This window comes from Capra hircus, chromosome 1, assembly GCF_001704415.2.
Source record: "Capra hircus breed San Clemente chromosome 1, ASM170441v1, whole genome shotgun sequence".
NCBI lineage: Eukaryota > Metazoa > Chordata > Mammalia > Artiodactyla > Bovidae > Capra > Capra hircus.
In genome coordinates, this window is record NC_030808.1 from 98247973 (window position 1) to 98275642 (window position 27670).

The window sequence follows — 27670 nt, forward strand, 5'->3', positions numbered from 1 at the left end:
ACTGTAACCCATCAGGCTCTTCTGTTCCTGGAATTCCCCAGGCAAGAATATTGGAATGGGTTGCCATTCCCTCATTAATAGAGAGTAAAAAGAAAGGCCTTTAATGCCATTAAATGCCCCAAATTAATTTATTATAATCATATTTCATATTGCCTGTCTGCCAGAGAGGAGGAAAATACGGCTTATATTTCCTGAACCAAGATTTGGTACACATTAACTAAAAATATATTTTACATATAAAATTTATTTAAACAATAAATGTTATAAATAAATAAATATTTAGTAATGCCCTTAATGCTGAAGCTGAAGCTCCAATACTTTGGCCACCTGATGCGAAGAGTCAGTTCATTGGAAAAGACCCTGATGCTGGGAAAGATTGAGGGCAGGAGAAGAAGGGGATGACAGAGGATGATGACATCACCAACTCAGCAGACATGAGTTTGAATAAACTCTGGGAGATAGTGAAGGACAGGGAAGCCTCATTTGCTGCTGTCATGAGGTCACAAAGAGCTGGTTACAACTTAGCAACTGAACAACAAATGCCCTTAATAAATTGCTTTCATTAAAGTGAATAAGCTCATTAACTCAACATACTCATAGAAAATTTGGGTAATGTCTTCATTTGTGTTAAAAAAAAAGAATGCCTGAAGTAGTTCCAAATTACAAATCATCTGATGGATATTCCAAAATGATCCTAAATTATTTTCCTCTAGCTTTAGAAAAAGAGTAATGATCTTGATATAAAAATAAATCCCCAAATCATCCTGAAAGGGTGTCATTAACCTGAAAGAGAGTGTTTCTAACTCCCTTAATATTGAAAATAGCAAATTAAAATTAGCACTAACTGAGCAACAAAATTTTAAAAAGGGATATTGCAGATTTGGTCTCAGAGAAAGCCATGAGCAGAAGTGGGAGTGAGTCATATACAGTCTAATTTGAAAAGTCCACGTGCTGCTTGGCATATAGAGATACTGTATAAGCTAGTGTTTGAAATTTTAAGCTACAGTAATATCCCAGAAGCAATATCCAAAAAAACCAAACAGATAACATCAAAGTGAAAAACAAGTTAGGTAATTATTACCTTTCATAGTAAGGTAGGGTAGCACTTTCTAAAGTAAAAGAAGTAATACTTCCAAGGAAACTAGATTGTCTCTGCAGGGCAGGTAAAACTGTCATTGACAGAACTGTACCCAAGAGCCCAGGATGTTAATTTATCTCATTTCATCCTCTTGTCTCATCCAGGATAAGGTAGTCATTAGGGATGAAACAATGAGGACAGCCAATGAAAGCCAGAGGAGAAATGATTTCAAATATGATATGTTTGTAACTTTGCCCTACATCTGGTCTAATAATTCTTTGGGAATTTAAAATTATTTTGGATAAATGATCAGAACTCTGAAATAAATAGATTCAAGAGTTAGACATCTGTGATTTTAAAACTAAGAATTGTGAACAAGAGTAAATTATTAATATTCATTCTAATTTTGTAATTCCAAATCTTAATACCTGATCCAAAATTACTTCAGTGGCTCAACCGACATACTAATAGCTGAATATGTTGCTGAGCTTAATGCCAAAAGTATACAAAAATGGTGTCTAATGTCTAAGTTGTACAATAAAGAATGAATATTGGCTAAAATTCCACTAATATGTGTAGCAAAGAAGGTTAACTGGCTGTAGGTGTATTAAGTCTCTTTCTGTATTTTTGTTGTTAAATCCTCTGTGAGTCCTAGTCATCTAGTAATTATGGTCTGGATTTCCTTTCATTGTAGTTAATAATAATAATAAAAATATGCTTCTGTGTTTTGAATGTAATAGTGTATATTTTATCAACTTTTCTTTGAATATTTTTACTGGATGTAAAACAGTGAAATTTAAGGAAACTTAATAGTGCCATTTTGAAAAGGCTTTATTTTCATTAGAAATATTAAAGCTCAAGGTAAAAAATAATAAATAGTATAGAGGAGAAACAGTTGAAAATAAAACTTCTTCCTTTTCTACTGTCCTCGCCTCCCCTCTCAGATCATGAAACCATATTCCTAATAATTTGCTGCAAATTAATTCACATGTTTCCAATACTTATACACACACACACACACACACTTGCACACATACTCACAAGGATTAATATAAGGCAGAATACATTTCACTGCAACAAAGATAACTGTTATTCTTTTTGATGATTATCTCATTTTTCAATCTGCTAATATCTTTTACTAAGGTAGGAAAGTCTTGGTAAGTGAATATTTGGTAAACAGGTTCTGAGACCCAAAGGATAGCCTCCCTAGATAGAGTAATCAATAAAAAGACAATTGCATGTGTTGAATTTGCTCATTGTTGGTCCTTTCTGTGGATATTAGGTGGGGCAAAAACTTTGGTCTTTTTATTTTGTAACATATAGTTAACTGGGTAAACATTGAGTGAGCATGGTGTCATTTGTAATACATTTATGCTTTAACAAGCTATGGGATATTTTTCTTTTAATCAACTATTTCTTTTCACGCAGAATCACTTAGTTGGCATTTTCAATGAACTACATATTTGAGGAGATTAATACACATCTGTACTTTGAAAATAAGAACAAAATTTAATTTTGTTTGTTAAATTACTCTAAATAGCAATTTAACTGGATTTTTTTTTTAAAATAATTGAGCCTCCTGTCCCTTCAGCTAGTCTTTTAATATTAAACAACCCCACTAACATCATTTGGCTGATAATCATGCCTAAAGTCGAGCTTCAAATTGGGCTGTTAATGAGAGTGCTGGCAGATTTGAGCTTTTTGCAAAATCTATTATGGATTGTTTTAAAACTTTATTAAGGGTCTATCAGATGGGTCCATAAAATACAGGGATGTTTCAATACAGAATGTGACTTTTATTAGCCCTCTCATGATAAATGACATCAGTTTGATTTGAGATGGCAATAAAAAATATATAGCCTGTTCTAGGGAACTCCATTTCCCAGATCTGGAGATTTGTGATTAGTAGGCAAAGAATTTAAATCACATAGCAGACAATGTAAGACAAAGCAAGATTTACCTTACCAAACATTTCCATAGAAAGTCAAATCTCTCTGGCCTGGCAGATTCCTCCAAATATTTCTTGCAAGCACATCTAAGGATTACACCTACTCTTTCATTATGCTTAAGATTAAGAATGAGATGACCATTTATGGACTTCCCAGGTGGCTCAGTGGGTAAAGAATTCATCTGCAAATGCAGGAGACACAGGAGACAGGGGTTCAATCCCTGAGTCAGGAAGATCCTCTGGAGGAGGGCATGGCAACCCACTCCAGTATTCTTGCCTGGAGAATCTCATGGACAGAAGATCCTGCAGGGCAACAGTCCATAGTGTTGCAAACAAGTGGACATGACTGAAGTGACTGAGTATGTACATAACACCCATTTATAGACAGTTAACAGGCAAGCTTGCTCAAATATAAAAATACTAGAAAATGTTTGAGAGTTTCACATTGTCTTTAAGACATCTGAGAAAAATGAAACTTAATGTCCTACTATAATTTAGAATATGTTCAAGCCAATTTTAAAGCTTACTCTTCTTTTACAAAATAATTACAGTATTCTGTACCTTATGACAAAAATTCCTAAGCTTCTGAGTTTATATGGTGGGCATACCTCTCTAAGTTTATAACATCTCCTCCTCCATCTTATTCTAACCTAGAAGTATATTCCTTTTTTCAAAAAAATAATTGTTAATTTTTGAATAGGATATCATAGTTGTTTTAAGTCTATTTTTAAGAAATTCATTAATATAAACATAGGAACTCAGATGATGAGTTGGATGAGATGGTTGGATGGCATCACTGACTCAATGGACATGAGTTTAAGCAAGCTCTGGGAGTTGGCGATGGACAGGGAAGACTGGCACGCTGAGTCCATGGGGTCACAAAGAGTGGGACATGACTGAGTGACTAAACTGAAACATAGGAACTAAGACATTAGAAATTAATCATATTTTCCAGGAGTCTTACCCCTAAATATCTGCAAATTGATGGAATCATTTTCTACTCAGTTTTAATATAAAATATGTATTGGACTATGTCATGAAAAAAGTTCCTTAATATTTAAGAAGTGCTATGCTTTGTTAAAACTTTACTAAATGCTGTTAATTTACTATGATCTATTTTCTACCTATTCATTCCTCCATCTAAAATTCATTGAATATCTACTATATGCCAGGCACTTTGCGAAGCATCAGTCAGGACTACTAGAGAATTAAGAGACGATTCTCAGCTTCAAGGCATTTATGGTCTGATGGGTGAGACAGACAGTTTAGCAAACAAATACAGTATACCACGTGACATTCTAATAGAGGGTTTGCCCAAAGGACTAGCAAATTGCAAGAAACAAAGAGATGAAGTGTTCACTAGATTCTTGGGAAAATGGAGTCCAGGAAAGTTCAAAGAGAAGGTGACCATGGGCTTCAAGTTTTCCTTTATCCCTTCCCTCCCCCAACACCAATCTGCCATGAAGTCTCTTTCCAATGAAGATTCTTATGAAGATTCTCTCTCTTCCCATTTGAGTAATAATACTATACAACTTGAGCTTCCCTTGTGGCTCAGCCGGTAAAGAATCCGCTTGCAATGTGGGAGACCTGGATTTGATCCCTGGGTTGGAAAGATCCCCTGGGGAAGGCAAAGGCCACCCACTCCAGTATCCTGGCCTGAAGAATTCCATGGAATGCATAGTCCATGGGGTCGCAACGAGTCAGACACAACTGAGTGACTTTCACTTCACGGCTTCCCTGGTGGCTCAGCAGGTAAAGAATCTGCCAGCAATGCAGGAGACCTGGGTTCGATTCCTGGGTTGGGAAGATCCCCTGGAGAAGGGAACAGCTACCCATTTCAGTATGCTGGCCTGGAGAATTCGACAGAGGAACCTGGTGGGCTATAATCCTTGGGGTCGCAAAGAGTTGGACACAATTGAGTGACTTTCACTATATGATTATCAGGGAGCTTATTGGCAGTGAATTTCTCTACTGCTTGACCACATCTTTACAAAATGGGACATTGACAAATATGATACTTCCCTATAGTCAAAATTATAATTAGGTTATTGATGACTTCAGAAAAAGGAGAAATTACTTTGCTACCTATACTTACCTTTAAGGCCTATCCCAATATCTTATCTTTTTTGTTTGAAGAGGATATACTCAAGAGAAAATTACTCTTCTGATTGACTGTTATCTTCTGTCTATGCTCCAGGTTGAATGGGATTTAGAAAGATACCAACCTATCATCAATCATTTCACAGTATCAAAAATTTCACATTTGCAAACATCTTGATAATTTACATATCCTTTTCACTGACACATTTTTATTTGATTCTTAAAAAACAAATCCCATCATAATATCCCCATTTTAGAGATGAGAAAAAAGATTCTGCAGTCCAGGGGCAGGGACCAGACTAGACTTTGTGACTTTTTATACTTCCTCGTGATTCCATTCATTCGCTTGTCCAATTAAATTAATTCTAGAACTGATCATTAGCACAGAAAGGGGGTCGGAAAACCATAGCCAATATTTTTTTAATATCCATGGGACTATCCCTCACACTCAAAGAAAAGTATTAGAACTATTTAATTTTTTTTGAGTTATACATTTGTTGCTGTTCAGTCACTAAGTTGTGTCCAATTTTTTGTAACCCCACACACTGTAGTACTCCAGGCTCCTCTGTCCTCCACTGTCTCCCAGGGTTTGCTCAGATATATGTCCACTGAGTTAGTGATGCTATCTAACCATCTTATTCTCTGCTATCCCCTTCTCCTTTTGCCTTCAATCATTCCCAGTATCACTCTCTTTGCATCAGGTGGCCAAAGTATTGAAGCTTCAGCTTCAGTCTTTCCAATTCAGGATTGATTTCCTTTAGGATTGACTGATTTGATCTTGCAGTCCAAGGGACCTCTGAAGAGTCTTTTCCAGCATCACTATTCAAAAGTATCAATTCTTTGGCCCTCGGTCTTCCTTATGGTCAAACTCTCACATCTGTACATGACTACTGGAAAAATGATAGCTTTGAATATATGGGCCTTGGTCAGCAAAGTGATATCAGGTCATCACCAAAGTGGTGAGTCATACATATATTTTACATATATGTTAGTATTTGGCCCATACTTTTAAATAGTCAATGATTAAAATCAGAGCTTGTGAATGCTTATTTCTGATTTTAATTTAAAAAATCATTGAGTAGCATGATTTTGCAGTTATATGAAGCCTGAAATATCTATTATTAAATGGCTGCTTGTGTGTGTGTGTGTGTGTGCGTATGTGTGTGTGAGAGAGTATATATGTGTACATGTGTGCTTGTGTGTGTGTGGTTGGGGGTGCTTTGAGATTACCAAATATAATTAATAATTGCAATGTAGTAAGGGGTCAACTATAGTTATAATGGTTAGCAGAACAGTGAGGTAAAATATAATTTATTTTCCTAATAGATCAATGAGAAAAGAGAAAGTTCATGTGAAGATGAAGTTGTCAGATTTAGCGACAGCTGAAGAACAATTCAGTCTCTGTGGGGTCTCTGGGTCCTCGTGGGCACAAGGTATGTTTGAGCCCTCTGAGCACCTCTGGCGGGGAGGGGGTTTGATTCTAAATGCGATTTCACCCCTCCTACCATCTTGCTGGGGCTTCTCCTTTGCCCTTGGACATGGGGTATCTCTTCAAAGACACTTCAGCACCGTGCAGCTGCCGCTCCAGCACTGTCTAGTTAGTCCAAGGTCTGTCACAGGTCAGTCAAATCTCCATAAAGGTCCATCTAGTCAAAGCTAGATGGGTTCCAGTAGTCATGTATGAATGTGAGAGTTGGACTATAAACAAAGCTGAGCGCCGAAGAATTGATGCTTTTGAACTGTGGTTCAAAAGTCTTCTTAGAGAAGACTCTTGAGAGTCCCTTGGACTGCAAGAAGATCCAACCAGTCCATCCTAAAGGAGATCAATCCTGAATATTCATTGGAAGGACTGATGCTAAAGGTGAAACTCCAATACTTTGGCCACCTGATGCGAAGAACTGACTCATTTGAAAAGCCCCTGGGAAAGATTGAAGGCGGGAGGAGAAGGGGAAGACAGAGGATGAGATGGTTGGATGGCATCACAGACGCAATGGACATGAGTTTGAGTAAATTCCGGGAGTTGGAAATGGACAGGGACGCCTGGCGTGCTGTAGTCCATGGGGTTGCAAAGAGTTGGACAGGACTGAGCGACTGAACTGAAGAATAAGTTTTCAACATCATTTGTCAGAAAACCACTTCCTTCACAAAAAGTTGTATGGAAGTCTATCAAGTCTAGTTAAGAATGACAAGTTATCCAAAGATAAACCACAAGCCAGTATCCCAACTGATTTGCAGACATTTGATTAAGACAAGGTAAAAGGAAGTAAATGATAATCTTGACAGTGGATCAACAACACTGGCAAAAAGACAGGTGTGATAGCAGTGCAGAGGAACCTTTTTTTATTAAAGCAACTGTAACCTTTCCACCTCTACTCTTCCACCAGGGAGTTACACCCAAGAAAGTGTCATCTGGCGAATACCAGCTAGCAAGCCTCTGGAGACTTCTCTCAGATGACACTGCTGGGATGAATTTCTTTCAATCCAAGGACAGGTCTTGTCTCTCCATGCTATTTTCTTAAGGCAGGTAAATATGTAAAATCAGAAAATAACATAATGGTTTGAACTATAGTTTATGCAGCATGATAATAATTAGCCAAGCCAAAATCAGAGTTGTTTGTTAAGCAACGAGACTGTATTAGTCACCTTTTTGGGGGGTAATAAAAAACAAGCAAAATCTCAGGCATGTATCCAGACATTTTTTTCTTTTAGTGGTCTATAGGTTGGCCGTGCTTCTGAAAGGTTGTTGTTGAATCACGACGGGGATTCTTGGCCCCCGAGGAGAAGAATTCAATTCGGGGCCAGAGACGAGGCTTGATCACTCAGAGCTTTTGTGTAATAAAGTTTTATTAAAGAATAAAGGAGATAGAGAAAGCTTCTGACATAGGCATCAGAAGGGGACAGAAAGAGTACCCCCTTGTTAGTGTTAGCAATGAAGTTATATACTCTCCAATGAGTCCAAAGAATGTCTGGAGGTTGTAAAGACCTCACCAGACCTATTTCCATAATTTACATCTTAAGATAACTGAATTAGCCAGAAGGTTTAATCCAGAGACTGTACTCAGGCAGAATACACTGTTGTTATATAATCCTTCTAAAGAGCAGGTCTACTCCCATAATTTACAGGATTAGCCAGAAGGTTTAATCCAGAGACTATCCTCAGGCAGAATACATTATTGTTATATAATCGTAAGCAATGTAGAGAAGGAAAAAAAAAAGTTTGTCCTTTCTTCCTCCTTTTGAATTCCAGACCCCTCTCTCCTTGGGGACCCCTAGACTTCTTATCAACCTGCCTAGGAAATGACTCTCTCAGTTCCACTCAGCTCTGGGACCATACCCTGGGACCTTACCCTGGGACCCAGATGAAAGAGTAGCCTCTGCTTTGCAGATAAAAAATCATCTATACCATTTTTCTAGATTCTATTTACATGCTGGGAGGAATTGGGAGATTAGGATAGATATATATACACTATTGATACTATGTACAAAATAAATGTGAAGAGCTGACTCATTGGAAAAGACCCTGATGCTTGGAAAGAAGGAGGGCAAAAGGAGAAGGGGGTGGCAGAGGATGAAATGGTTGGATGACATCATGGACTCAATGGACATGAGTTTGAGCAAACTCCAGGAGATGCTGAAGGACAGGAAAACCTGGTGTGCTGCCATTCATGGGGTCACAAAGAGTCAGACACAACTTAGCAACTGAACAACAACAAAACAGACAACTAATGAGAAAATACTGTATAGCTCAGGGAGCCCTACTCAACACCCTGGTGACCTGGGAAGAAAGTCCAAAAGGGAGGGAATATATGTATATGTATGGCCGACTCGTTTTGCTGTACAGTAGAAACTAACACAACATTGTAAAGCAACTATATGAAATAAAATTAATTAAAAAAAAAGAGTATCTTCTGTCTGGGACTCACTTTCTATAGGGCAGAGGGCAATGATGCAAGAGGCCTTGCTGAACTGCACATTCACATTAAAACCCTGCTCAGAACTGGCATTGTATCATTTCCACTCAAACACAACTGGCACCAGCAAGCCACATGATCAAGCTGTCAATGAGCAGGGCAAGTATCTTTGCCTTCAGGGGAGTACCCACGTCTACACAGTGAAGGACATTTATTTATAGCACCTGTATGGTGTGGGATGAGCGTAGTTGGGAACTGTGCTGATTGTTGATTTATTACTCTCCAGCTCCAACTGTACTTTTTGTCCTCTCTATGAAAATGGATCTGGGCCTTTTAAACGATTTTCTTTCCTGAGCAGACATGATGCTAAGCTTTGCAAGTAGAGGGCACTGGAGAGACATTGTAAAGAACGGTTTTTTCCTTCGTGGTGGCAGCTCCCTCTCTAGATGCAGCTTCTCCACTGCCTGGGTCCCTTAGCACAGAAGTCTCCACCAGCATCTGGCTTTTGCAGGGTGCAGGCTCTCTTACTGCTCAGTTTTGTACTGCAGGCTGTTTGTCCAGCATCACACTTCTGCAGCACAGGCAGCTTCTCTAGCATCAGGATGCTGCATTCAGGCACAGCTCTGCCAATGCAGGCAGCTTCTTCAGCTCCAGCTCCCACACTGACTGGTGGTCAGCAGTCCCCAACACCCAGCACTTCCCCTGACACACACTTTGGGTGACAGTGTAGAGAAGAGACACCTCTTCATGAACAGTTTTCTCTAGCACCCTAGAGCAGACTTCAGGCAAGTTCCAAAGGTCATATTTCCAGCAAGTTCTATAGCAGTGGCCTCTTTGCCATCCAGTAAGCCAGGAACTCTCCCTTTCCAACAATGTCTGGATCTCAGTCTTGGGGAGTCTCTTCCATAGTTATTCTACTTTTTAGCTTTGGGGTAGTAGTTGTAATCCTTTATTCTTTAAAGTTCTCTATTATTTATCAGTGACCAAATTCTTTGTACTCCAACCTTCTGTTAATAATTTTTTGTATTAACATTCTCATGTTAAATTACTGTGTGGTGTCTTTCTCTCCTAATTGGAACCCTTCTTACTGACCAGGTCCTCTTCACTCTAACGTCCTCTTATGGTTAATAATTCTTTGCATTAAACTCCTCATGTTCAAATTTTTGCTTTCTGTCTCTTGTAATTGGACCCAGGCTCATATAGGAACCATATTATAATCTATCATAGAAATCTAACAAATGGGATTGAAGTGACATGAAAGTGTTTTACAGATGAGGAAATGGAAGCCCGTAGAAGGGAAGGTATATATTCTGAGTTCCCAGTAGGGGGATGTGAAGTGGTCATTAAAGTGGTTTCCTAATGTCCACATCAGCAATCTTCAATTACTCCTGTGGGCAACAAGGGAAAATCTCTACTGATACTGGAGAGCACCACTTGTGAAAATGAATGGAAACTTACATAGCTATAGCTGAAGAGAAAAATGCTTGCCGGAGGCTGTCTGCAATGCTGTGTATGTGACACTGTCAACGTGTAGCTATCCTAGAGATCCATTTTTCTGCTAATTTAAGAAATGTGACCCATATTTGTAATACATTTCCTGTTATAAATGAGATGATGTAATTTACACTCATATTATGCCTGTGTTTTTGTTTTTTAAGATCTTTTTTTTTAATTTGAGCTAACGTTCTTTTTTGTTTGTTTGCTAACTTGTTTGTATATAAAGAGTCTTTAAAAAAATGTTGTTGCTCAGTCTTTGCAAACCATCTGGCAATTCCAATTTCAATGACAAACGAAAACAGTGACTAAACTAAAAGAAACAAAAGTAAAGGCAGGTCAGCTCTTCAAAGAGAGAACGTATTTACAACCAGATTTGAGCAGTGCTAAATAGTGTGCCCCAACAGCATAATTAATAATAACATTCAGAGGTAGTTTTCATCTTTAATCTTATTTCTCATTAATTTGAAATTGGCTTAACTTAGGATTTAATGAAGAAAATTAGGAATCAGCATAAAGAAATACTAGGTCCATAATGAAGATGATAAGCAGGCTCTGCCAGATGGCAATATCAAAACCCATGGCAGGTCATACACAGAAATCAAGTACTGATTTTCAAATAAGAAATGAGGGAGGGAAAAGGACTGAAATTTTCATAATATAGTATACATTTTTATACAGATATGCTAATAAATCTGGTTTACATGTGATATCTCTGTTCAGTATTTTTTCTATTACATTGCAAGTAGCATTTCTGCTATCAATAATTTATTCCATATTACTTAACACCTTATTTACAAAGAGTATTGTACTCCATTTCAGTGATCTCCCTACCATTTCCATATACACTTGTCTTTCCATTTCATCCTATATACTTTGGCCAGAGTAACTTTCACACCATTATTGTTCTATTCAAATATCTCCCATTGAAAAAATACTTCTTCCCATGTACCTATAGAATGTAGTTCTTAAATTGAAGCCATTTGCTCTTTAGCCAAAGAAGTTATTCTTGAGTTCCCTGAATATACTCTCTGCCCCATCCAAAAGTTCTTCTATATCTGGAAGAACAGTTAATCTATGAAATGAAAGTGAACGTGTTAGTCACTCAGTTGTGACCCACTCTTTTCTACCCATGGACTGTAGCCTACCAGACTCCTCAGTCCATGGGATTCTCCAGACAAGAACACTGGAGTGGGTTGCTGTTCCTTTCTTCAGGGAATCTTCCCAACCTAGGTATCAAACCCAGGTCTTCTGCATTGCAGGCAGATTCATTACCGTCTGAGCCACCAGGAAAGTGCAATCTATATCTTGGAATTAAACAATTGCTCAAAATGCATTCTATAACATACTACATCCTTGAGATATAAATATTTCACTTTTAAAGACTTCCAAACATGTTTTCCCAACATGTTTGGGAAACCTGGGTTGAACAAAGTTAAATGATTTCTCTTTTGCCTGATTTTCCTTAAAGGAGTATTGGTATCAGTGTTCCTCAAAATTATTTGACCATGGACCTCTTTTCATGAAGCCAATTGTTTGATATGTATCTATCCATATGCATATCCATATAAATATATATATTTCTAAATCTTATCTAAAAGAAAAATAAATACATTAAAAGTTTCAGAAAAATTACACACAGACTCGCTATATAACCTGTAGTCCCATTCCTATGTATATACCCAAGAGAAATGAAAATATGTACATGAAAAAGCTTGCATATCAATATTGATAGTAGTATTATTCATAATAGCCCAAAGGTGGAGACAACTCATATGTCCATCAATTGACAAATGCATTTTTAAAATGTGGTAAAAATGAGTGGAATATTATTCCATAAAATAGAATACCATTTAGCCTCAAAAAGGACATTCTGACATGTATTATAATTTGTATGAAAGAAGCCAGTCACAAAAAGCCACACATTATATGATTACATTCACATAAAAGTCCAGAACTGAGAAATCTATAGAGACAGAGAGTAGGTTTGTGGGTGCTTAGGTTTAGAGGGGAATAAAGGAGAGATAGGAACATGATACTAAATGCTACAGGTTTTCTTTTCAAGGTGATAGGAATGTTCTAATATCAACTGTGGTAATAACTGTATATATTTTTCAATGTGTTAGACACTATGAATAGTACATTTGCAAAAGGTTAATTGGAAGGTATGTGAATTACATTTCAATAAAACTGGCTTTTAAGAACAGTTTGTTATACTGTATAAAGTGCTACACAAATGTAATATATCACTATTATCACCTTTTATCTTTCTATGTGAAACAAATGTCATCACTGTTAACAATAATAAGAAAAAAGAAAAGTTTTTAAAATATTGAGAAGAGCAGGTATCACACCATTTCGTAACCCTTCCTATGGCCTATTTTAATTAGCGAGGGCTTAACAATTATTAACAATTCCCACCAGGGAATTATGGAATTCCCTGGTGGCTCAGATGGTAAAAGCGTCTGTCTACAGTGCGGGAGACCAGGGTTCGATCCTTGGGTTGGGAAGATCCCCTGGAGAAGGAAATGGCAATTCACTCCAGTAGTATTGCCTGGAAAATCCCATGGACAGAGGAGCCTGGTAGGCTACAGTCCATGGGGTCGCAAAGAGTCAGACACGATTGAGCGACTTCACTTACTTACTTCACTTAACAGTTATTAAACAAGTGAGCTGAAAGAAAAGCTAACAAAAGGCTTTCTACTCAGGGTGGTCTATGATGACAGAATCACTTGCCTTGAGAGCCTGTTAGAAATGCAGATTATCAGGGTGATTTCACACCTGCTGAAACAGAATCTGCATTTCAGCAAGATCTAAAGTTATTCTTGGTGGCTCAGATGGTAAAGAATTTGCCTGCAATGAAGGAGGCCTGGGTTCAATCCCTGGGTCAGAAAAATCTGCTGGAGAAGGGAATGGCTACCCACTCCAGTATTCCTGCCTGGAGAATCCCATGAACAGAGGAGCCTGGTGGGCCACAGTCCACGGAGTTGCAAAGAGTTGGACACGACAGAGCGACTAAGCACACAGAGTGCTTCCTATAGGCATTTCAGGTCTTACAGAACTGTAGTATCTTCTCTTTGTTGAGAACACTAGACTTTTACATAGCCATTTTGCTTTCTCATGCCTTAAGGCTTTTAATAGGGATTAATCAGCTCACTTTTAATAAGAACAATGTCTAACGAATTATAATTAACCTAATTTTCTCAGCCGTGGTTTTAATATGTTTCCAGTACTCAGTCAAGCCTCCAAAATGTGATGATTAGTTAAAACAGTAGAAATCATATAAAAATAAATAGATGACTTGTTCAGGTCTTTTGGTCCCTTGAATTTTACAGTCATGCCATCTTTTATGATCACTGACTTAAATGCAAAAGATTATAGTTACCTTTTTCAAAGATACATAGCAAATTGTTTTTAACCGGCTTATTTTCTCGTGAGCAAAAAGCAATTTATAATCACCTTTTTTTTTCCTTAGTTTGTCAAAATTTTTTGATTAATTAGCATGGGTCATTTTGGTCATGCTCAAAATATATTAAATATGCATGAAGCAGAGAACATATATATATATATATATATATATATATATTTTTTTTTAGAACTATACTGAACAGTTTGTGCTATTGCTGGGAATACTGTAAGACTTGAAGTGCCCCATATCTAAAAGCTTGTTAGAATTTAGAGAAATTTATAACTAAGAAGCATGTACTTAATTACAGCATGATGGTGGTGGATGTTTAGTCACTCAGTCATGTCTGACTCTTTGTGACTTTTTGGACTGTAGCCCACCAGACTCTTCTGTCCATGAGATTTCCCAGGCAGCAATAGTGGAGTGGATTGCCATTTCCTTCTCCAGGAGATCTTCCTGACCCTGGGATTGATTCTGTATTGCATATGCTTGGCTGCACTGCAAATGGATGTTTCACTGCTGAGCCACCAGGGAAGCCCTAATCACAGAATAAATATACATATAAAATGCACTCTTTCAAGGATTTTTCTCATTTATCCTCCTTCCTGCTCCTGACCTTTTATACCCACACAGACAGGGAAGCCTTAGGAAGCTGGATTCTGTGGGTCTCCATCCCAACCCAGAAACAGGGGTCAGTAGGACCCAGCGACAAATTTTAACCAACCAAGGCTAATTCCTTTCCCCACCACAAGTGTGTGCTAGGGAAGTGAAGGTCTCCTATGACAAGCAGGACCACTCAGCATTGTCAGATTGTCTATTATTGGAGAGTTAACAATAGGTTTTAGAAAAATCTAGCTGCCTTTCTCAGTCCACAAGACAGCTGCAAATAACAATTTATGATCAATTATCCTGAGTATTCAGAAAAACAATCACAGAACCATAAGCTTTCATAATGCCAGAGGTCCACGAAACCCCTTTTAACAAAGATAATACTGATAATTAGAAAAATTCTCAGATATGATTCTTTTAAATATATCTTTACTACCTGTGGGGAATGGTAAAGATGTTAATGTTTGTAATAGTATGGCACACTCTATATATTTACAGTATTTCCTATTCTTAGGCATGTACTGTTATCAGTGAAACACATGTATAGAAGATATAAAGTAAAAATACAAATAAATATGCATCTTTCATGTGCTTGGTTTCTACTGGTGATGCATGTGGAATTATCCATCAAGTATCCACAATAAATAAAATGAATGATGTCTTTTTATATTGATATTACCTGTATTCAAGGAAATGCAGACTAGGTCTATGAATAAATGAAGAACTAAATAAATAATAAAAACAAAGTTAATTTGAATTTATGAATTAAAGTATACATTTTTTTTTTTTCAGAAATGAGTGGTTTCAATTCTCCCTATGAGGTCCTATAGTAAGGAAATTCTGATCTTTAGAAGGTCACTGAAAATAAACACATGAAAGCCAACAGCGAAACAGCAAGTCAATTTTAACTGGCTTATTTCCTGATTAAAAATTATACATATTCAGGGTTCCCCTTAATGAGTCCTTCCATTATTTAGAAATTGATGCTTCTATGTTTTAGAAATTGATGACAAATTTCTTATAGCAAATAAATCTTAAAAATTAGTTATCCATTACTATTTATGACAGTAACAGAAATAATATGGGTCTTGACAGGTAGGAACCAAACCTCCACATTTCACAGGTTTAAAAAGACCACTCTTTAGAATACAGGATCATATCGATCTTTTGGAGGGTGTGATTCCATATGGCCAAATATATATATATATATATATGGAAAACAAAAATCTGAATTCAGGCAGGGGGCTTCAGTTGGGGATTTTTTCTTAGAAAAAAAGGAAAAATGTTAACTACATTTTTTCAGAAAGACCAGCTCATTTTTAAGAGGATCAAATAGAGAAACTCAAAATAATTGTGAATGAAACTAAAAGCTTTTATTCTTAAGAATGATAAATTTATATTATGCTTCCTGATAAACAGTAAAATTCAAGAAACATGAGCCAAACTTCTTGAAGAGAACTTGTCTTCCCCATTCTGCTGTTCTCCTCTATTTCTTTGCATTGATTGCTGTATGCAGAGCACATCATGAGAAATGCTGGCCTGGAAGAAGCACAAGCTGGAATCAAGATTGCCGAGAGAAATATCAATAACCTCAGATGACACCACCCTTATGGCAGAAAGTGAATAGGAACTAAAAAGCCTCTTGATGAAAGTGAAAGAGGAGAGTGAAACAGTTGGCTTAAAGCTCAACATTCAGAAAACTAAGACCATGGCATCTTGTCCCATCATTTCATGAGAAATAGATGGGGAAACAGTGGAAACAGTGTCAGACTTTATTTTTTTGGGCTCCAAAATCACTGCAGATGGTGACTGCAGCCATGAAGTTAAAAGACTCTTCTTACTCCTCGGAAGAAAAGTTATGACCAACCTAGACAGCATATTGAAAAGCAAAGACATTACTTTGCCAACAAAGGTCCATCTAGTCAAGGCTATGGTTTTTCCTGTGGTCATGTATGGATGTGAGAGTTGGACTGTGAAGGAAGCTGAGTGCTGAAGAATTGATGCTTTTGAACTGTGGTGTCAGAGAAGACTCCTGAGAGTCCCATGGACTGCAAGGAGATCCAACCATTCCATCCTAAAGGAGATCAGCTCTGGGTGTTCATTTGAAGAACTGATGCTGAAGCTGAAACTCCAGTACTTTGGCCACCTCATGCGAAGAGTTGACTCATTGGAAAATACCCTGACGCTGGGAGGGATTGGGGGCAGGAGGAGAAGGGGACAACAGAGGATGAGATGGCGGGATGGCTTCACCGACTCGACGGACATGAGTTTGAGTGAACCCCAGGAGCTGGTGATGGACAGGGAGGCCTGGCGTGCTGCGATTCATGGGGTCGCAAAGAGTCAGACACAATTGAGCGACTGAACTGAACTGAGCCAACCTTGGGAAGGAAGGTCCTTTGCTGCCCACCATTCCTAGACACTCCCATACAGACATTTGTCCTGATTGGCTGTTCTGTTTCATCATTTTTGCAAGTGGCAGGAGCTATTGAGGCAGTAGGTTTGCCTTAGGATTTTTGTCCTGGCATATTACCAACAAGAAGCCCCTGTAAGCAATGTCTTGCTTATCTGCCTTATACTTTGGGGACTTCTTTTTTTCCAGTGTCCCTCCTTTGGCATCACCTATTGGAAAGAAAATGTTAGTTGTTCAATTGTGTCTGACTCTTTGTGACGCCATGGACTGTAGCTCACCAGGCTCTTCCATGCGTGTGATTTTCCAGGCAGGAATATTGGAGTGGGTTGCCATTTCCTTCTCTAGGGGATCTTTCTGACCTGGGGATCAAACCCAGGTCTCCCGTATTGCAGGCAGACTCTCTTTACCATCTGAGCCACCAGGAAAGCCCCACCTATAGGAGTTATGCCATAGATCTGTGCCTCTAATGAAATTTGGGTAGTGGGTCAGCTCATCTTGGAGAATCTATATCAGTTACGGTTTCTTCCAGCTTGTCTCACTTCCAAATACACTTTTGACTGTAATATGTATTAGCTGAAAGCTGAGGTGTTGAAATGATTACTCTGAATTACTAGGGGAGAAATGATGGGCTTTAGTTAAAAGATTAACTTCAAAAGAGATAAAGTGGATTTCCATTTTCATAGCAGAGTTTCAGATTTGAATTATATGTGCTTTCTCTCTAGATGAAGAGACACAGATACTTAAGAAAACATCCAGAGCTTCTACAAAGGATGATTGTGGTGTGGCAGTGGCAGTTTCGCTGTTCAAATCTCAGATGTCTTCCAGCGCCAAACAAGAAGGAAGAGAGACAGCAGGACAAGTAGCATGAAGTAGTACTTTGATAGGAATTTTTTTAAAGGAAATTAAAGAAGTGGAAGGAATGCGGTTCAGTCCCAGGACTGAATGATTGGTGCCTGTCCCTGTTCCCTGATCCACTGGAGAAGGGATAGGCTATCCACTCCAGTATTCTTGGGCTTCCCTTGTAACTCAGCTGGTAAAGAATCGGCCTGCAATGTGGGAGACCTGGGTTCAATACCTGGGTTGGAAACATCCCCTGGAGAAGGGAAACAGTATCCACTCCAGTATTTTGGCCTGGAGAATCCAATGGACTAAGTCCATGGGGTTGCAAAGAGTCAGACACTACTGAGTGACTTTCAATTTCATTGTTCCCTGTAGCCGCTTTTGATTCAACAGTGGGTTATCTCATTCTCTGCTTAATTCCCATAGCATTTTCCTTGTGCCTGCACATAGTTACTGGAGAAGGCAATGGCACCCCACTCCAGTACTCTTGCCTGGAAAATCCCAGGGACAGAGGAGCCTGGTAGGCTGCAGTCCATGGGGTCTCAAAGAGTCAGACATGACTGAGCAACTTCCCTTTCACTTTTCACTTTCATGCATTGTAGAAGGAAATGGCAACCCACTCCAGTGTTCTTGCTCGGAGAATCCCAGGGACGGCGGAGCCTGGTGGGCTGCCATCTATGGGGTCGCACAGAGTCGGACTCAACTGAAGTGACTTAGCAGCAGCAGCAGCACATAGTTACTCCTGTTATCTTATACTATCTTATGCTCATCTCCTTTATTGAGTTGGAAGCTCCTTGGAGAGAAAGATAACCACCTCACATATATTTTTATATTCAACAACATATAGCATAGGAGGAAATTTTTTTAAAATGAGAGAAAAATGAAAAAAACTCGAGCACATATTATGCATTAGGCTGATGCAAGTTGTTAGTATATAAAAAGATACATTAACAAATGTGTATTCCCTACTTGACTTTTGAATTAATTGAGATTTAATCCAAAATAGGTGGGGGTAGACAAAATAGCAACTTGATTTTTGTTAAAGTGGAACCCGGAGAAAAGGATTTAGAAGTTTCCTAAAGAGGTATGCAGAATTAGGCAAATGCTCAGAGCTGGTTACAAGTGTAATGGGAAAACCTATATCTTCCCGATCTGACGTCCTGACCTACTTAAACATGCATCAGAGCAGACCAGAGCAGACCAGCGTGGCCATTTCCTGAAGGCCTTTTGCAGATCCTAAAGAGAAGACAGGAAGGTGAACCGAATTCCGGATTCCTTTCCCCAAACTCCCCAGAGAGGGAAGTAACTCCTTCCCTGGGAAGAAGGGAATGAGTGAACTCAGGATTGAGAATATCCCTCTTCTTGTGGTCATGAAGTAGGGGAAAGGAGCCTTATCACCACCAAGTTATTTGCTTACAACATCTCTAATTTCCCAGTTCAATCAGGTTAAATATTGTTATTCTGATTTTATAGATAAAGAAGGGACAGCCTGTGGATATTAAGTAACTTCCCCTAAATCTCACAGTTAGTGAATGTCAGATTAAATATTCAAACCCAAAGTGGGTGTTTTGTTCAACATGGTCCACAGTGTATGGAGCAGACACATAATTCGTTAGATGGATGAAAAGAAAGATATTTGTATAGCTTTATGTTTCAAATATGATAACTCCCAAGAATTTTAAGTGATTCATAGTTTTTTTTCAACATAATGAATTCCATATTATAAATGTGTTGATAAATTCAAAACAGACCATTTTTTAGTATATGAGGATACACCGTATGGGAATTTTCTCAAATTGTTCTTCATTTTATATTGCTCCCCATCCCCTCACCAGACTGTCAGCTCAAGGAGGTCAGGGAACTAGTATTACTATCTCTGTGCTGTGCAGTGCTTAGTTGCTCAGTCATGTCTGACTCTTTGCAAACCCATGGACTGTAGCCCACCAGACTCCTCTGTCCATGGGGATTCTCCAGGCAAGAATACTGGAGTGGCTTGCCATGCCCTCCTCCCAGGGATCGAACCCAGGTCTCCCTCATTGCAGGCGGATTCTTTACAATCTGTGTATCTGTATATCCACCCTAATACCAGCAGAAGTTCAAGAGGCCCTTTATAAATGACTATTAAAAGAAGCAACATAGAAAAGTAGATAAATCCTTAATAACAATTTCTTCAAGTGGAGCTTTATGAACTCAAAAACTAAGATGTATTATGTATGTAGATAGATGGATAGATACACACAAGGATGGAAAGATAGATAGGCGATATTTTTTCAAGTGCCAACAGCTTCCAGTATTTGCTACAATGTTTTTAGTAAGTTGAGGAGGGCACAGAAATGCTCCATAAGTGTGTAAGGAATTAATATAAAGACTTGTTAAGTCTTTCTGAGGTAAGAAGAACATAAAATGTAGGCTTAAACTTCAGCAGGAGGAATATAGATATAAGAAAAGCTTTCTTGATAGACAGGCTTATCAAAACTGTGAAAAGGACGTGCAGAACCTCCCTGATCCGAGATGTCTAATATCAGGATAAACAAGGAGATCGTTTAGGTTTGGTGCTGCTTGGAGGCAAGAAGCAGACCTAGGTGAGCTCTCAAAGCATATAGTATAATTACTCTTGTATGTGTCCTTAGTCACTCAGTCGTGTCCGATTCTTTGTGACCCTGTAGACTATAGCCCACCAGGCTGCTCTCCAGGCAAGAATATTGGAGTGGGTTGCCATTTCCTTCTCCAGGGGATTTTCCCAACCCAGGGATCAAACCTGGATTTGCTGCATTTCCAGTGTCTCCCGCACTGCAGGCAGATTCTTTACTTGCTGAGTCAGCAGGGGCTATATCTCGATGCTTAATGATACTGAAACACTGTCATGAAAGAAACCAAATTTTGCATTAATTTAGTTACTCTTAGGGCTTCCCTGGTGGCTCAGATGGTAAAGCATCTGCCTGCAGTGCAGGAGACCTGGGTTCCATCCCTGGGTTGGAAAGATCCCTTGGAGAAGAAAATGGCAACCCACTCCAGTACTCTTGCCTGGAAAATTCCATGGACTGAGGAGCCTGGTAGGCTACAGTCCATGGGATCGCAAAGAGTCGGACACAACTGAGTGACTTCACTTTCAGTTACTTTTTAAAAAATTTTTATTTATTTTAATTGGAGGCTAATTACTTTACAATATTGTATTGGTTTTGCCACACATTGACATGAATCTGCCACGGGTGTACATGTGTTCCCCATCCTGATTCCCCCTCCCACCTCCCTCCCCATATTACCCCCAACACAATGCTGAACAGTTACTAGTTACCCAATAAATGCTTATTGACCATAATTGGAAGAATGGCAATTGGAAAAAAGAGAGCTTGATTTCGTTCTTAGCTCTATAAGTAAACCATCTGGGAATTGGAAGAAATCAATCAGTTTCTTCAGGTTTTAATTTCTCTCCTCTGTAGACTGTAGTCTCTATGAGCTGAGGGTTTCTGGGCCTCTGTAGCAATTAGACTCCATGGTTCTGATTAATCTGCTCTGTATGCAGTTCATACTACGTATCAGTCTCACAGAGGGGAAGTACGAAAGCTTGGTTTCCAATATCACTTCGTCTATCAATTAGCATTTTGAGACTGCTCAAATCATTTAATTTCCTTGGGATTCCACCTATAAAAACTTTTTTTTTTAGTCAAAAATTCTATAGTTACATATATAGCAACAGTTTGCTGAGATTCATTGTTTATTCACATTATTTTTAATGTGTTTCAGAAAAAAAAATTGGCTAAAATGTTATCAAATTACTTTAAAATATTTTGACTGTCAATTCATTAAACAATATACCATTAGGTTCATTTATTTCTTCCAAATGGAAAACTATATCCCAACAATCCACTCAGTATTCATTACCTTTGTCAGTTCACTGATTATAATGTACAGCAATGTTAATTACCATTAATTTAGAAAAAGTCCTTGACTCCATGGTACTACCATGCTCAGTCACACTAGTTATGTTGCCATGCCAATAATTTAGATATTGCGCAAGGAGAAATGTCAGAATTTTCAAACTAAGATTTTGATTAGCCCTCTAAAAGTAAAAACGTGATTTGCCCTTTCAAATGAAACAGATCTGTTACCAGCAAATATTTACACAGACCTACTAATAACCAAATGATTTAACTAGTCAGACTTTAAATGACAAATCCAGCATGATTAAAATTTGTACATAAGGAAATGAATAAGAGGTGTACTAACTATGTCTGTATGTATTTCTGACTGGTTGGACATGTACTCTTTCATCTATTTATTCATTTAGTATGCATTTATGGAATTCTGCTAGGCGCTAGACACCTGTGATGTTATGAAAAAGTGATAAGACATGGCTCTTACTAGGAGATAGTCTCGATCTTCTAAGTAATTCTAGATAGTCTAAATGTTTAAACAAATGCAGTGCTATGGGAGAAGTTTTATATGAGAAGCATATGCAACATGAAAGAAAAAAGAATCTAACTTGTATCCTGGAAATAAGAAGCAATAGGTTTAGGGTCCCACACAAGGACCATAGAAGTTGGCATCAGACACAGAATATAGAATAGCTACCTGCAAAATATCAAAAGAAAAGGATACAAGTATAAAAACTGAACATACAACATAAAGGAACTTACTGATTTGAGAAAAATGGACTTCTAAAGATACAAAGTTAAATTGTTGATATTTGAAACTCAATAAGACTGAGCATATGTAGTAAAGAGAGAAAGAAAATAGAACATATGAAAGCAGCATGTGAGATAGAATAAGGTCCAGCATATGTACAATCAGAGTAACAGAAGACGACATTTAGCAGTATCCTGCCTGGCCTCAGCCCAATAGATGCCGATAGTACTCCCTCCCCTCAGTTGTGAAAATCAATGTCTTCAGACACTGCCAAATATCTCTGGGGGACAAAATTCCTCCATTTGAGAACCACTGCCATAAAAAGCAAATGAGAAACACAAACTACTGGCCTATTTCACTCATGATTATGATGCAAATATGATAAAATTATAGCAAAATGGATTTAATAGCAAATAAAGTGACAAAATCCAGTTCTATTTTTTTCCTGAAATGCAAAGATGGTCGCATTTTTGAAAAGCCTTAAATATGTTACCTGATATTAACAAATTAAAGAAGAAAAATATGTCCTTCATATATATAAAAATTATATATATATTCTTAGTGTTCAGTGGCATGCAGTCATTTGTACATTTAATTTATACATTATAATAATCTATCTGCAGAGTGAGTTAGAAACTGTGTTTTAGGTTCATTGCTATGCTTGAGAGAAGGGGATACTCATGTACCTGAGCTAATCAGAAGCCTTTTCCACAAGTTTATAGCTCTTTAGAGAAAAGGTTAAGGAATAAGATTAGCCATTTATAAATGCTTCAATTCCATTGAAAGGGTAGACTCTAGATGTATTTTAATGCTACAATAAATGTCTGCTAAAATTCAGATCTGTATTTTAAAAAGCAATTCAAGTAGTTAAATACAATTTATATAAATGCAAAGAAAAAGTCTCTTTAAATGATTGTTTAATTCTATATCTTCAGCATTCAACAGAATAGCCTTTGAAACCAACCAACCTTTACTGTTAGCATCAAGTAAATACAGATGAATGACTCATTAGTGCCCTCACATGAATTGAAATGCCCATTTGCAATGGCTTTAGGATAGATTTAATTTCAAAACAACCTCTATTATTTTTATTAAATTATGATCTGAGATCATTGCATGTTCAACAATCCACCAAAATGAATCATTAACATCATCACTATATCTATCAAATGGTCATTCAAAGAAATGAATAAGAAAAGATGCTAGGAAGTAGGGGACTGAGAGAGGTAGTTCTTTATAGGCAAGTTGCTCCATCCCACACCATCAATCCCAGTTCTACATCTCAGTAAATAGGAAGTCAGAGTTAATTCAGTGTCAAACTCTTAATTCTCACAGATAACCCAAGTTATTCTTATATATTGTGCAGAAATGAACATCAGTTATATGAAAGCATGGAAATCACTCCTCTAAATATGTTATTTATATGAAGAGTGACTAATTTCAATTAAAATATGAGATAATTGCATATAAATAAATCAGTGGATATAAAGTTTATCATGCCTTACCAGACTAATAGTTGCTATAAAAATAACAACAATAATTGTCAAATGTAACACAGCTAATTGCTCTACTGGCATTTCAAATGTATCATAATAATGATCATGTTGATAATAATAATACTCGGCCAAAAAGAAACAAAGAGTTCACTGCTTCTCAGGCAGTGGAGAGGTTTGTGAAAATTATATTCTCATCAGGCAGATCATGCTAACTTCAATGGGCATTAGCCTACCTATCATTTGGACACCATGAGGTGGTGATCCCTCTGGTTCTCTGATATTGAATCCATACTGAAAACATCATTTCAGTCTCACCAGAAATAAAGATGATCTCACTTGAATGAAAAAGGACCTGGTTGGATTTAGGACTTGCCTTTATAAATGCACACCCTTACAAACAGAGGACCATGCCTGAAATGAAACTTGTCTCAGAAAGTTCCAGATGTAGTCACCCTCAAACATATGGTTGTCTACTTGCAGCCTGTCCTGTTGCTATGTGCCAGAGATGGTCCAGAAGAGAATGAGCTATACTGCTTCCTGAGAATCTGAGAAATTCTCCAACCTACTCACATCCACAACTTGTGTTGTCTTGGCAGTCCCAACAATCCCACAGCCCCAGTCCCAAACACTTTCGGTGGAATGACTTTTATTCCTCTTGTTTTCTCCCATTAACTTACTCATACATGTCCCATTAGGAATTGACATTGTCAGGGGAAAAATTGATTTGATTTTGTAAGGTCAATGGGGAAACCAAATAAATGCATTTCTATGTGATCTAAAGAAAAAGGCTGAATACATTAAATGCTCAAGCATTTAAATGGTAAAAACAGATAGGGAAAAAGTCAGAAAGAACAGTTTAAAAAGCATGGTACAAGAGATTATTATATTTTGGGTATTTCTTCTTTTTTAGAAGAAGACGAGGAAGGGGTCTCTGGTCCCAGTTACTTTCCCAGTCTGGGAAACAATGTGGTCATAAATTAAAGAACAATTCATAGTTATCATTTGAATACCTACTATAGCCACTCACTATGCTAAGGGCTTTAGATGTATTATCTTATTTAATTCCCACAGCAACTTTTGTGGTTTTTGGAGCTACCATTATCCTAAATTTTACAGATGAGGAAAGAGTCTTAGCAAGATTAGATAACATGCCCAAGGTTACAGAAATTGTAAGTGACAGAGTTGAGACTAAAATCCAGGTCTCTTTGAATTCAATGCACTTAACCTCATTCTATAATGTCTTAAAACACTATTCTGTAAAGTTTTTGGCTTATGTTTCAATCTTTGCCTCTAATCAGTGAGCTCCTTCAGGGCAGAATTTATTTCTCATTAATTTTTATATCCCTAGAGCATGGAATAATGCCTGATAAAGAGCAGCAACTCAATGACTGTCAGATGAACAAAATGATGAATTAATAAATAAAGGAAGGAGGGAATTAATTTTAAAAGGATTCAGAAAATGGAAGTTTGTGGGGGAAAAGCTAATTCTATATAAAAAATACTGTTCCTGTGGTTGATTTTGTGGCTCTTTATTTCTATTGTAACAAGACACGAGTATTTTCTGATAAGCACCATTTTCCCTTTAGAATTAAACAAAATGCTTTCACAAATATGTACTTTACCCAGGGATTTAAATGAACGATTGAAATTCCATAATCAGAACATGACACAGCCAAACCAGTGTATAATCATATGTTTCTTATAATAAGCTACTTGAAGTGTTCTTAGGGTTACAATTTTGTAATCTAGACATGAGAGGAAGATCTGTGCTCTTGACAACATTCAGCCCAGGCATTTCAACTGGCTCTGGATCAAAGCCATCCCCCTCTTTTGCATTACATATATGTTCTCTCTTATCAGGAAGCAGACAGTCCCAACTGTTACCTCTACGTCCTCTGCCATCTTCCTCCAGCTTCTGGCCAGCTTGACACTTGCAGTAATAACTGCCAATTGTATTACAGCATTGGTCCTGACAGCCACCATTGTCAGCGCTACATTCATTTATATCTGCAATTGAATATATAAACAGAAATTAGCTTCCTATAGCTAGACACACAAAAAGACTTCAATGGCTCTCCTAAAAATATACCATCACAGCATGACATCACCATTTGACCTCAGAGGAAATGAGATAAAATTATAATACCTTATTTTAATTAACACACTCCAATTTTGGTGTAAAGAAAAAGACAGGTCATAATCTTTGGTATTTGATAAATTTTTGAACGATGTCCTAAGGGCTTGTCTAAGTTTAGGGAATTTGAAGGCTTATGGTGCAGATCAAGAAATTTCACATCCGAGTCATCATTTCAGGATGAGATTGAGAAGAGGAACTAGCAAGTTAGAACATAAGGTCACTTATTTATCCATTAAATATTTTGTTGTAGGCTTCTCAGATAAATGATTATTGAAGTACAACCTGAAATCAAGATTTCCAGGAGAAATATCAATAACCTCAGATATGCAGATGACATCAGTTTTATGGCAGAAAATGAAGAAGAACTAAAGAGTCTCTTGATGAAAGTGAAAGAGGAGAGTGAAAAAGTTCGCTTAAAGCTCAACATTCAGAAAATGAAGATCATGGCATCTGGTCCCATCACTTCATGGCAAATAGATGGGGAAACAGTGGAAACAGTGGCTGACTATTTGGCGGGGGGGCTCCAAAATCACTGCAGATGGTGAATGCAGCCATGAAATTAAAAGATGCTTACTCTTTGGAAGGAAACTCATGACCAATCTAGACAGCATATTAAAAAGCAGGGATATTACTTTGCCAACAAAGGTCTGTCTAGTCAAGGTTATGGTTTTTCCAGTAGCCATGTATGGATGTGAGAGTTGGACTATAAAGAAAGCTGAGCACTGAAGAATTGATGCTTTTGAATTGTGGTGTTGGAGAAGACTTTTGAGTGTTCCTTGGACTGCAAGGAGATCCAACTAGTCCATCCTAAAGGACATCAGTCCTGGGTGTTCATTGGAAGGACTGATGAAGCTGAAACTCCAATACTTTGGCCACCTGATGCGAAGAGCTGACACATTGGAAAAGACTCTGATGCTGGAAAAGACTGAGGGCAGGAGGAGAAGGGGACGACAGAGGATGAGATGGTTGGATGGCATCACTGACTCAATGGACATGGGTTTGGGTAGGCTCCAGGAGGTGGTGATGGACAGGGAGACCTGGTGTGCTGCAGTTCATGGGGTCACAAAGAGTCAGACATGGCTGAGCGAGTGAACTGAACTGAATTGAATTAAACTGAACCACTGTATCTTTAGGTCTTCCCTGTAGCTCAAGGGTTAAGAGTTCTCCTGCAATGCAGGAGACCACGGTTTGATTCCTGGGTCAGGAAGATCCTCTGGAGAAGGGAATGGCAATCCACTCCAGTATTCTTGCCTGGAAAATCCCATGGATAGAGGAGACTGGCGGGCTACAGTCTGTGGGGTCACAAAGAGTTGGACACTATTGAGCAACTAACACTACTACTGTATCTTTGGCATTGCACTAGACAGTGTAGGGGAAGGTAAAAGGATAATTTCATGATTTCCAGTGGTTCAAATCCAGCTTGGGTGGAGGACTAAACAGAAGTGTGATGTGATTGTGTCCATGTGCTGGATATGTCCACAGCCCACTTCTTAACTTGTGGTCAGAAAGCATCCTTACAGATAGGGCTTGATTTCATGTACACCCCAACCAGCTTGCAGTTGTTAAGAATTCCAAATTATCTATAGGTTTGATAGTGAGTGGCCTGTTCTGCTCA

The 27670-nt window shown here is 38.0% G+C and overlaps 1 protein-coding gene across 1 annotated transcript in view; it reads right to left on the minus strand.

Annotated features, from left to right (window-relative positions):
• Positions 1-27670, minus strand: part of LOC102190915 (EGF-like and EMI domain-containing protein 1) — a gene marked incomplete at its 5' end in the record, with an annotated part of 494420 nt that overhangs the window by 109721 nt on the left and 357029 nt on the right. The window contains 1 exon segment of the mRNA XM_018050267.1: positions 25803-25925. Coding sequence (XP_017905756.1) covers positions 25803-25925 — 123 coding nt within the window.